A 12,304-nucleotide genomic window follows, 5' to 3' on the forward strand; every position below is an offset into this window, starting at 1 on the left:
ACGAGCTACACGCTTCTTTGTTTGTTTCTTTTTCGTGTTTGCCCAGGGCATTCTGGTCAGGTTTTTCATATGGGCGATCATTGGTGAGTCTGGGTGTGGCTCGACGAAACCAAGGCTGCAGCAGGGAGTCTGAATGTGAGGATATGAGTGACGGAATGTGGAGATGTGAAGTAAAGCGGCGACGAATAGTAGTAGCATGCGTCTTGCACTCTTTGGCCGAGTACTGCATGTTACGACTACGTTCTTTCCCCTTTGCCATCATGCATGCTCCAAAACGGGGCCGGTACTCTCTTCTTTGCACAACTGGCTTGATACCGAGTGCCATTGTGCTCCGCGACAGAGACTGCTTCGCATAGGCATCGGAAAATGAAAATCCCATGCGCAAACTGCGATTTTCAGTTTCAGATTCCGGAAAGGAACTTAAAACGTATTTGTATTGTATACTACTACTACTAGTAGTAAAAATACAGAAACTGAGATGTTCTATGGGACGAAACGTATTCTGTACTGAACTCCTACTTCAACATAAATTACTGGCCGAATATATCTATGATTACGTCAAAATTCAGTTTTATGTTCTAGGCGCGTATCACTTCTGAAACTTATCGAATCATGTGTGAATATGCCAGCGCTACCAAACAAGTTGAAGGATGGCTTCGACCGGTTCTTCACCACGCTCCCTTCTCCCGCGCTCCCCTCTCATCATTGCGCTCCTCCAATCTCCTTCCACTATCATCACGTCGTTGGGTGGCCTTTCATCTTAGTGATGGTTTTCTCTTGAGAATCAACAAGAGCATTATCTTCATCTAGTTGTTTCAAGAGAGCAACAAAGTGCTTCTTGGTCTCACCTTTGGGCTTGACCACGAACTTGTCAAACTTATTTTCACCTTCCCTTGTGACCTTATCATCTCCCACACAATTCATCAGAATGAGTTACTTGTAATGATAAACTTGATGGGAGGGTTTACCTCTGAGGCCTTGTCCATAAGGCACTTGTGGGTGGTGATGACATTCTCGTTAGGGGAGTCGAAGAGAGACACCGATGGAGAGGGAGTGGTGGCAATGGCTACAGAGGCCGTTGCAACCGCTTCACCGCTTGTATCATCATCATCATCATCATCATCATCATCATCATCAGAGTAGTACTCTTCTTGTACCACTAACACTTTTTGAGGCTTCTTCCTCGCAAAGTGGTTGTTCTTGCTTGGGTAAGTCCTTGTCTTGGCCTTGCGGATAAGCTTGCCATCATTGTCTCCCCTCTTTGTCGGTGGGAAACACACCTATGGGGTCACTGGGATCCCTTCTACGGTTGGCGGGCGCGGGGTTGTGCGAAGAGCGGGTCTGGCGGTCAGCACACAAATCGTTTACCCAGGTTCGGGCCGCAGGAACGCGTAAAACCCTAGTCCTGCTTTGATGTGTATTGAGGTGTTCTTGTGTTCTTGAACTAGCTGCAGTGGCTCTCTAGTCCAAAAGATCCGAATCCCTCTCCAGTACACCTCGGGCCTCCTTTTATAGACAAAAAGGGGTTGCCACAGTGGCACACAGGAGGTGAAAAGGTGTACAGGTGCTGAGTCTATCCCCTGGCATCATCGGACAAACGCATTTTATGCGTTGCCGACGTGCCCTTCTTACTTTATTGGGGACGACAAAGAAGCTCGTCCCAGCTGTCGTCGCCTCGCCTGGCTCCGACGCGCGTCCAAGCTGACGAGGCGTTGTAGCGCCACGTTGGCTGGCCGCTGGGCTGGCGCGGTGGTGGAGCCTTCACGAAGATCTGCATGCCACCACGTAGGTGCTTGCTGAGTTGGTGTAGAGGCCGTGTGCTGCCACGCAGATGCCTGCTCAACTGGTCAAGCTAGCAGCTGTATGGGAGAGGCGGTGGAGTCTTGGCAGACGCGGGCACGACTGCGGCCTCGCGGGCGTCCTCGGCAAGGTTCTTGCCGAGGGCCCGACAAGGGTCTCGCTGCGGCACAGCGGTCGTCCCCGGCAAGGGTCTTGCCAGGGGTCTCGTGGAGCTCCTCGGCAAGGATCTCGCCAAGGGTCGTCGTCTTCTGATTTCCATCTGATCTTGTGTGTCTATGATCTCTACAAAGATCAGCATGTCACCACGGAGGTGCCTCCCGAGCCTTGGTTCCAATATGGCATGGGGACCCCTTGGGCTCAAGGGTGGTACGCTCTATTGGCGTCAGGTAAGTTGCCCAGGCAAGGATCCTGCCGAGGCTGTGGAAGCCACCCCGGCAAGAGTCTTGCCGGGGGAGTCCACCTCACCCTCTTGCTCTCTTTGCGTCTCTGGTCTTGGCGTTGCTTCGACATCCCTCCCCTGCCCTGCTTAGTGTGGCCGTGGGCGCGGCTCTGATTGCCCGTGCACAAGTTTAAGGGGTGCAAAACGAGAGCCCCTACTTTTGTACACTGACAGGAGCCCCCGGGCCTGGGCCACACATAAGCGCGACGCGTTGTTGGGCTAGGCCCAGAACGGTGCACGGGCAGGTGGGGCGGATTTTTACCGCAATAATTTCCCGTCCGCTGCGCTTCCCCATGACCCGCGTTGAACGCGCGACGTGGAGGGTCATGCGTGACGTGGGGGTCATGCGTGGGGCGGTTTCCGCACGCATGCGTCACATCATGGTAAAGAGGTGGCCCGCGCCTTCCCTGTAAAAAGGAACAACCGCGGGCGCGCTGCTCATTTACCCCCTGTGTCTTCTCCAATCTTGAAACCGCAGTCCCCTCCTTCTTCCTCCTCACGCCTCTGCTCTCGCTCGCTGCCATCGCATTTTCACCGCTCTTTCTCCTCCACTTCTCGCAGCCGCCATGGCACTCAAGACCAGGAAGAGCAAAGGAGTGGCCAGGGACGCCGGGGGTCGGAGCTGCCGGAGAGCGAATCAACGGCGCGGCGGACGCAGCTCGCCTACTTCCCCTCAACGGTCGACGCGGTCCATCTCTGGGATAACTTCAGGCCCCTTTGGGGGTGCAAGACGGGGGGAGAGACGACGGGGCACCCGGCCACACGCGTCATCCCCGCCAATTGCGCCAAGGCCGCCCCGAATCGGTACCTATTCTTCGTCGACTACTTTTCCTATGGCCTCTGCCCCCTTTCTCTGATTTCTTCAACGACATCATGCACACCTACGGCTTCCATCTTCTGGATTTCACTCCAAATGCCGTGGCGTGCATGGCTCTTTTCGCCCATCTCTGTGAGGGCTTCGCCGGAGTGCTTCCCAGCATGGCGCTCTTCCGCCGCTACTTTTACCCTTGGATCCAGAAGGGAGGCGCCATCTCTGGTTGTGTCACTTGGATCCCAAGGCCCTTGGAGAAGGGGGCGTATCTAGAGGGCACCCAAAAGGAGAGGTGGGAGGAATGGCGGAGCCGGTGGTGCTGGATTAAGGAGGAGGACCCTCAGGAGTTTTGCCAAGTTCGCCAGACGCCGCTGGTCCGCAGAGATGACTAGGGCGACGTCAACGCCCTGGACGGGAGGCTCACGGTCGCCACCACCAGGATCCACCGCCTTGCCGCTACTGGGCTCACCCTGGAGATGATTGGGGCAGATCCGCCGCATCGCTCCTCTTCACAACAAGGGGAGGCCGGCTTAGATTTTCAGCAACGTGGCCGACATCATGCGGCTCCGCCTTGGCCTGAACCACAGCTTCATGGTGATGGCGCACACCCACTTCTGCCAGCGGCTCTTCCAGCTCGATGTGGGTCACGATGGTAGGGCCGAGAGGGCCGGCAAGGCCGCGAAGGCCAACAAGGTCGCCAAGGGGCCCTTATTCGGGTTGCCGGCAGGGGTGATCCCGCTGAGAAACGACTCTCGCCGAACCGACATCATCGCCATGATGCCGGACTCCAACGCGCACGACCTCGACCCGAATTGGGCCGACCCGGAGGAGGATCAGGTACATGAGTTCTTCGACACCTTGGTGGAGGGGTACGTCCGCGAGGAGCCGCGGCTCATCCAGGACACCACCTAGGCGGAGCTGGACTACATCACCGCTAGGGCGGCGAAGGCGGAGCTCACTAAGGAGGCCGGCAGCGCTGGCGGCGTGGAGGATGAGGCGCGGCGACCATGGAGGAGAAGGAGCTCGCCCAGTGGGCGGAATCCGCTGGGGAGGCCAGCGGTGCTGGCGCCAGGGTTCCTCTCATCGAAGATGACGCCGACGAGTCGTCTGAGGAGGCTGAGGTTGTCAAGCCCCCGGTCATGGGGAGAGGGCGTGTCCTGCAGCGGGCCGTCTCTGGTGAGCCGGTCCGGCCCGGCAGGGCCGCACAACCGCAACAAACTCCGGAGGCATCCATGCGGAAGAAGAGGCGGAGGATGAGTAAGTGTCTTGTATTTTGTCATCTCCGTCCCCTCGGACCATGCCCGTTTTTTTGACTTGTCTTCATCTTCGCAGGGATAGGGAGACGCTGGCCCAGAGGGTGGCGAAGAGGACCAAGGCTTCGGCGGGCGGCCAGCCCTTGGCGGGCACCTCAAGTATGCCGCTGGTGGTGGTGGAGAGCAGCCCCCGGCGCAGCCCCAAGCGTGCGTTCATCACTCGCTCCTCATTGACGTGTGCTGGGGCATAACTTCCTAGTGCTGACCTTGTCGTGGTTGCAGGAGGAGAACGGTAGCAGGAGGAGCCACTGAGGGCCACCCCTAACGTGCCGTCCCCATCGACCATGCCACCCCGAGGGGGGTCCCCGGCAAAGGCGCCAAGCACCGAGCCCATGCACACGGAGGAGGAGGAGGAGGTGAACCCAGGCGCCGGCGGATCCGCCCCGGCGGATCCGCCCCGGCACCGAATGCCGGTGGGGAGGGGGCCACCTCGTCCCAGCTTGGCGCAGGTAAGTTGATTGCCTCTTGTTCCTGCTCATTTTTCTTCTTTCAAATTTTGATCTTGGCTTCGTCTCATTCTCCTTCTTGGTACCCATATCCTTCCTCGGCGGACCGGGAGGACGTGGACACCGTCATCGGAGACGTCGCCAGAGGGGCCACGATCGAGGCCGACAAGATCGCCGCTGAGGAGGCTGCCAAGGACGTTGCGGAGAACGCCGTTGAGGGGCCTGCCGGGGAGCCCGACAAGGCCGCTGCCGAGGAGGTAGGCAAGCGGCCTGCCGGGGAGGCCAGCAAGGCCGCTGCCGGGGAGGAGGTGGTCGACGACCAGCCTTCCTCCTCCGCCGCTCCTGGCTCAGGAAAATATCTGAAGGTGGGCGACTTGTTTGTCTACCTCCCATGGACGACGAGCACCAGGGCGCCCGCCGAGGGGGAGGTGTTCGACGACGAGGTGCTTGGCGCCGCCGGGCTTGAGGTCGTCGACGGACTGAGCGTCGGCGGTTCTCAGGAAGAGCGGCTCCTCCAGAGCATGAGCGCTAGCTTCCACAAGCTCCAGGCGCTTCACCGCGCCCGCCTGGACAAGGCCAAGTCCAGGATGGCAGCAGTGGACAAGGCGGAGGCGGACCTCGAAGAGCACGTCGCTGAGGCGTAGGCTTGGTTCCGCCAGGCCTGTGAGGAATTCAAGGCCGCCCAGGACCAGCTGGCCGAGCGCAAGCTGGAGCTTGTCATGAAGTAGGCCGATATCGAGAAGGCCCAGGAGGCGGCGAGTCGACAGGCTGCCAAGGAGGAGGCCGCTCGGCTCCAGCACCAGGCCGAGCTGAACTCCCAGGAGGAGGACCTTGCCGCTCGCGAGGAGAAGCTCGCCGCGACACTCCGCGGCAAGGATGAGGAGGTCCAGGAGCTCGTCGTGCAGCGGATCCAGGAACTGGAGCAGAGGCACGAGGAGGCCCTCAATGCTCAGTCCCAGGCCCATGCCAGCAAGGTGAACGAGCTGGAGGCGGAGCGTGACGGGATGAAGCGGTAGGTCCAGGAGCTGACAGGGGAGAGGGACGTGACCAAGGGCGCTTTGGCTGACGTGCAGGCCGCAGTCCTCGGGGAGGCCGAGCTACTCTCCACGGCCAACGAGTCCATCAAGGACCTGAAGCTGAAACTGGAGAGCCTTGAAGGGACGCTCTCGAAGGTCAGGGCTCGGGAGGGGGCCCTGACCAAGAGTCTGGAGGAGGAGAAGCAGCTGCGGAAGAACGACGCCACCGACCACGCAGAGTTCGTGGCGGGCGTGAAGCTCTGGATCAGCCGCCTCGCCGATGTCGCCGGCAGGATCACCACACAACTGGCTACCATGGGGATGCCAAACGTGAGGTATGTCTCGGAGCCAAACGTGAGTCCTAACGCCAGGCTGAATCTGTTCTTCGAGGGTGTTCTCGGGGCCCTTGAGCGGTTCCACTCCAACGGGACGGCCTCTCTGGCCAAAGAGGCCCGGAGGCTTTGCCTGAGCGCCATGACCAAGGTCCTCACCAAGATGGCGTACTGGAACCTTGACCTCGACTTCGAAGCTTCGCTGGATAGCTTGCCAGACGACGTGGACCCCGCGCCGCTCGGGGAGCGCATCGAGCCCGTCATCGGCCGCATCGACGGAGTTCGGAGGGTACAAGGCCAGTGCCGGGACTAGGCACCCTGTTTCTTATCGCCGCTGCAGGTTCAAGACCAAGACAAGTTTTATCTTTAGTTAGAACCGCAGCGACAAATGATGTAATATAACTCTGCGGTATTTATGAAATGATGCATGTTATTTTCTTGTTTGATTTCCCTTTGTATGTCCGCCCTACGTTATTCGGGTAGGTTTGCCGGCGCGGAAGCCCAGGCGGCGTCTTGAGGACGGATCCTTAATGGCCTATCGGGCATGCTTGCTGCCGGGTAAACCACCTCGCTGCTCTTGACGCGGCCGCTTGAGCTGTCGAGCGGACTCGAGACAGAACAAGAGCGTTGCCAATCGCAGAAGGTCGCCCTACCGTTCTTGACGCAACCGCTCGAACTGTTGTGCGGACTTGAAATAGAATGAGGGCGTTGCCAATAGTGGTAGGGCCCCATTGCGTGTAGGTTTGCCATACACAGGGTAAGATCGTCGAGGGCAACAACCATATATATAAAAAGGAATTACTCAAGGTTTTGTATGACTTAGATTTTCTGCTGCGTCCACCGAGGATGCCATTTGTTCGGTCGTCTCCTTGCTTGAAGTGACGACCATGATGAAGCCGTTGCTTCATCCAGGCCGGATTCTCACAACTGCGCACCCCCTACCTGGCGCGCCAGAGATGTCTGTGAGAAACGACACCTCTGGGGTCACTGGGATCCCTTCTACGGTTGGCGGGCACGGGGTTGTGCGAAGAGCGGGTCTGGTGGTCAGCACACAAATCGTTTACCCAGGTTCGGGCCGCAGGAACGCGTAAAACCCTAGTCCTGCTTTGATGTGTATTGAGGTGTTCTTATGTTCTTGAACTAGCTGCAGTGGCTCTCTAGTCCAAAAGATCCAAATCCCTCTCTAGTACGCCTCGGGCCTCCTTTCATAGACAAAAGGGGTTGCCACAGTGGCACACAGGAGGTGGAAAGGTGTACAGGGGCTGAGTCTATCCCCTGGCATCGTCGAACAAACGCATTTAATGCGCTGCTGGCGTGCCCTTCTTGATTTATTGGGGACGGCAAAGAAGCTTGTCCCAGCTGTCGTCGCCTCGCCTGGTTCCGACACACGTCCAAGATGACGAGGCATTGTAGCGCCACATTGGCTGGCCGCTGGGCTGGCGCGGTGGTGGAGCCTTCACGAAGATCTGCGTGCCACCACACAGGTGCTTGCTAAGCTGGTGTAGAGGCCGCATGCTGCCACGTAGATGCCTGCTCAGCTGGTCGAGCTGGCAGCTGTATGGGAGCGGCGGTGGAGTCTTGGCGGACGCGGGCAGGGCTGCGGCCTCGTGGGCGTCCTCGGCAAGGGTCTTGCCGAGGGCCCGACAAGGGTCTCGCTGTGGCACCGCGGTCGTCCCCGGCAAGGGTCTTGCCGGGGGTCTCGTGGACCTCCTCGGCAAGGATCTCGCCAAGGGTCGTCGTCTTCTGGTTTCCATCTAATCTTGTGTGTCTATGATCTCTACAAAGATCTGCATGCCACCACAGAGGTGCCTCCCGAGCCTTGGTTCCAATATGGCGTGGGGACCCCTACGACTCAAGGGTGGTACGCTCTGTTGGCGTCAGGTAAGTTGCCCCGGCAAGGATCCTGCCGAGGCTGTGGAAGCCACCCCGGCAAGAGTCTTGCCGGGGGAGTCCACCTCGCCCTCTTTCTCTCTTTGTGTCTCTGGTCTTGGCGTTTCTCCGGCATCCCTCCGCTGCCCTCCTTAGGGTGGCCGTGGGCGCGGCTCTGACTGCCCGTGCGCAAGTTTAAGGGATGCAAAAGGAGAGCTCCTACTTTTGTACACCGACACTCTTCTAAGCGCATCTTCAAGGCGGACCCTTAAACCCCTCGCATACATTCGGACTGCACAGTCCGGACGCGGTTTGCCATCAAATGTGAGCCTGTATCGGTCTGGCGAACGGTCCGGATGTACTTTTTTCGGTAAACCCGAGACAAACAGGGGGGCGCTTTGCGGGATTCTGGACAGCAGACACGTAGGACTCCGACACCTCGGCCCACCCAAAACCGTTACTGGGCCCCACGTCTCCATCCTCCCCATTTCTCTTCTTCCTTCTTTCTCTATTGCCTTCGCCGCCGCTCCACCACCCCGGCCGCTAGGCCACACCCCTATCGGAACTCTAGTCCCCGTCCCCTCCAGCGTTCCAGCGGGGCTCCACCAAACTTTTCCTCCATTGCCGTTCAACCCCTCTCCTTTGACCGCCCCACCAGGTACCATCCACTCATGCTATACACACCGTGCCTAGCAACTGTTCGATGAATTGCCGGAGCTAATAAAGTTTTTCCTTCTTATTTCTAGCAGTGGATTTTGATTTGGGGTACACATGTTGAGTCATTTGACGACTCATCCAATGAGGAGGACTACACGGACGAGACGCGATGATGAAGGTGGTCCTTGAAGATGCGGAGCATCTGGAGGAGCATGTTCTCAATTTCCAGGGATCGATCAAGAGTCATCGAGTGCTCAACCGCAACAGGGCGCGTGCCCATTTGACGCTGATGGCCGACTACTTTGCCCTCATCTGACGGTGTCTTGGATTAAGGGGTGTCAATCTATATGGCATGTAGTCCGTGGATCGGGTTGATGACCCGCCGACCATAGGAGAAGGACTGCGAAGCCATCGCCCTTGGCATGAGCGAGATGGAAACTTCCGAAGACTTCACCTACTCCTCAAGAAAGTTCTAGTAGTTGGCATGTCTATTCCTAATTAGCAACCGATCATATATGTAACCTAGATTCCTTCGGTGCATATATAAGCCGAGGGTTTAGTCTTTCCGGGTACGAACACAAGCCTTAGGGTTTGGAACACAATCATCCGATCTCGAGGTAGATCATCTTGTACTTTGTATTTCATTGAATCAAGACAAACCAAGCAGGACGTAGGGTTTTACCTCTTCGAGAGGGCCCGAACCTAGGTAAACACCGTCTCCCTTGTCTCATGCTACCATTGTTCCTAGACTCACAGCTCGGGTCCCCCTACCCGAATCTGCCGGATTTAGCACCGACACCGATGCACTCTTTGCTGACCATTTTCATCGGAGTTTTCGGATGCGCAAGACTGTCTTTGGTCATTTTTACCATGGCATCCAGTCCTATGATGACCGCTTCGTCTTGGAGAAGGACGTCATGGGAATGATTGGCATGTCTGGTTACCAGAAATGTATGGCTGCACTCTGGATGCTTGCATATGGCACGACCGCTGGTTCGTGGGACGAGTACCTACGAATGTCTGAGAGCACATGCAGAGATGCAATGGTAAGGTTTGCAACTGCCATGGTCGAGGTGTTTGGACCTCAGTACCTGAGAGAATCAACTATGGCAAACACCGAGAGGCTCTTGGCAATCTCAGAAGCAATAGGGTGACCGAGTTTGCTTGGATCTCTTGACTGCATGCATTGGAAATGGAAGAACTGCCCGAAGGCTTTACAAGGGCAATATCAGGGTCATGTTAAGAAGCCTGCCATCATTCTTGAAGTAGTTGCACTAGTAGAAAAAGGGTCAAATGTGAAGCACATTAGTGCCGGTTTGAATTTGAGCCGGCACTAATGTGTGCATTAGTGCCGGTTCCAACGGCTAGCCGGCCGCTCTCATTAGTACCGGTTCGTGGCGAACCTTTAGCACCGGTTCGTGCCACGAACCGGTACTAAAGTGAGTGGTGGAAGGATGTTGTCAGTCCGGGTCCCCTCCAGCACCTTTAGTACCGGGTCGTATCACGAATCGGTACTAAAGGTCGTCCTACATAGACCCTTCGTCCACCCGAGCTCGCTCTGTTCTTCCCCTTTCCCCTCCCCTCTCTGTTCTTTTCCCTCTTCCTCTCAAGCTCATCACACATTTTGCCCAAAATTTGTCAAGACTTGAAGGCCCCCATCCATTCAAATGATCACAAAGGTTAGCAACTTTTTCCTTTCATCTCTCATTGCTAGATTAGCTCATGCAATGCTTTATATAGTGATTGATTTTTGAGTTTAGTAATTTGGGAGGAATTATATATATGTGCTAGTATTTGATTTATATGTAATTTGAGGTCAAAAATAACACTTAGTTTGCATATGTAGGTGTGGTTTACTTAGTACCTTCTAAATCTCCGTCGTAACCACCGTCGATCACTTGCAACGTCTCGTCGCCGGCACCACCTTGTGGTGAGCCTCTTGTTCATGAAGTTTTATATAAAAAATTGATGTTTGTGTGATTTGGATATATAGTTACTCGTATAATTATCTTACCCATACGTTGTTTGTTATACATAGTGCCATGGTTTTGATATCCGTCCCCGTCGGCCCTTGTCCGGGTTATGATTCAGATGTGGTATATTCTCTTTTAAAACTATTCATTGCATTTCGTGTTTATGACAAATTATGCCCATCAAGTTGACATAGATATTTGTATGTAGGAGGTAGTTGAACCAGAAATTCCAACCGACCCTATTGTCGAGAGGTTAAATTTAGTTGAAAGAGAAAACGAGGATTTGAAGGAAAAATTGAAAAGAATTGAGGGGGAGAAGATGGAATTGGAGTTGCATGTTGCCGATGTCGTCGATGATCACAAGATTAAGATGGAGAAAATGCGCTTGAAGATTAGAAAGATTAGAAAATATGCCATTCATAGTGAGGCTTGGTATCATTATGCTGTTGGATCAATTGCTACCTTAGTTGCGATCTTGATCGCATTTGTTGTTGCATTTAAATTCTTTAGCTAGAGAGTTATTTGTTTGTTGCATTTAAGTGTTGTATGATCTTTATGTATGAACTTTATGTATTTTATTAATTTGGTGTTTTCGGTGCTGTGTATTGAAGATGAGCCGACAATGGATGTACGATGACCGATGCTCTCCCGAGTTCATTAATGGCGTGCGTACTTTTCTGCTTGCGGCTGAGGCAAACAAGCGGGCGGATGGTTTTATGCCTTGTCCATGCGCTGGCTGTAAGAATGGTCACAATTACTCTACGTCAAGAACCATTCACGTCCACCTGTTTGAGTCCGGTTTCATGCCCCACTATAATGTTTGGACCAAGCATGGAGAAAGAGGGGTTATGATGGAAGACAATGAAGAAGAAGAGGACGACGACAGCTATCCTGGCCATGGGTTCCCTGAATACGATGATACAACAATGAGGGAAGAAGCTGAGCCGGTAATGTGGGAAGAAGCTGAGCCGGCAATGCGGGAAGAAGCTGAAGAAGAGGCATCGGATGAGCCCGTTGATGATCTAGGTTGGGCCATTGCCGATGCAAAGAGAAACTGCGCAAGTGATTTAGAGAAGAAGAAGTTGCAGCGCATGTTAGAGGATCACAAAAAATTGTTGTACCCGAATTGCATAGGTGACAAGAAAAAGCTGGGCACCACACTGGAATTGCTACAATGGAAGGCAGAGAATGGTGTATCTGACAAGGGATTTGGAAAGTTGTTGGTAATGATAAAGAATATGCTTCCAAAGGACAACGAATTGCCCGAGAGTACGTACGAAGCAAAGAAGGCTGTCTGCCCTCTAGGGTTAGAGGTGCAGAAGATACATGCATGCGCTAATGATTGCATCCTCTACCGCGGTGAGTACGAGGATTTGAACGCTTGCCCAGTATGTGGTGCATTACGCTATAAGATCAGCCGCGATGACCCTGGTGATGTCGAGGGCGAGCGCCCCAGGAAGAAGATTCCTGCCAAGGCGATGTGGTATGCTCCTATAATACCACGGTTGAAACGTTTGTTCCAAAACAAAGAGCATGCCAAGGCGATGCGATGGCACAGAGAAGACCGTAAGAAAGACAGAAAGTTGAGAGTACCCGCTGACGGGTCGCAGTGGAGAAAAATCGAAAGAAAGTACGGGAAGGAGTTTGC

General features: G+C 54.9%; 1 protein-coding gene across 1 annotated transcript; it reads left to right on the forward strand.

Annotated features, from left to right (window-relative positions):
* Positions 1-9,522: 9,522 nt before the first annotated feature.
* LOC147972832 (uncharacterized) lies at positions 9,523-9,837 on the forward strand. Its single transcript, XM_087524469.1, has one exon. It carries the CDS (start codon positions 9,523-9,525, stop codon positions 9,835-9,837), a length of 315 nt encoding a protein of 104 aa, XP_087380595.1.
* The last annotated feature ends 2,467 nt before the right edge of the window (positions 9,838-12,304 follow it).

This window comes from Triticum urartu, chromosome 5A, assembly GCF_056163025.1.
Source record: "Triticum urartu cultivar PI428250 chromosome 5A, HENAU_Tu73, whole genome shotgun sequence".
Lineage (NCBI taxonomy): Eukaryota > Viridiplantae > Streptophyta > Magnoliopsida > Poales > Poaceae > Triticum > Triticum urartu.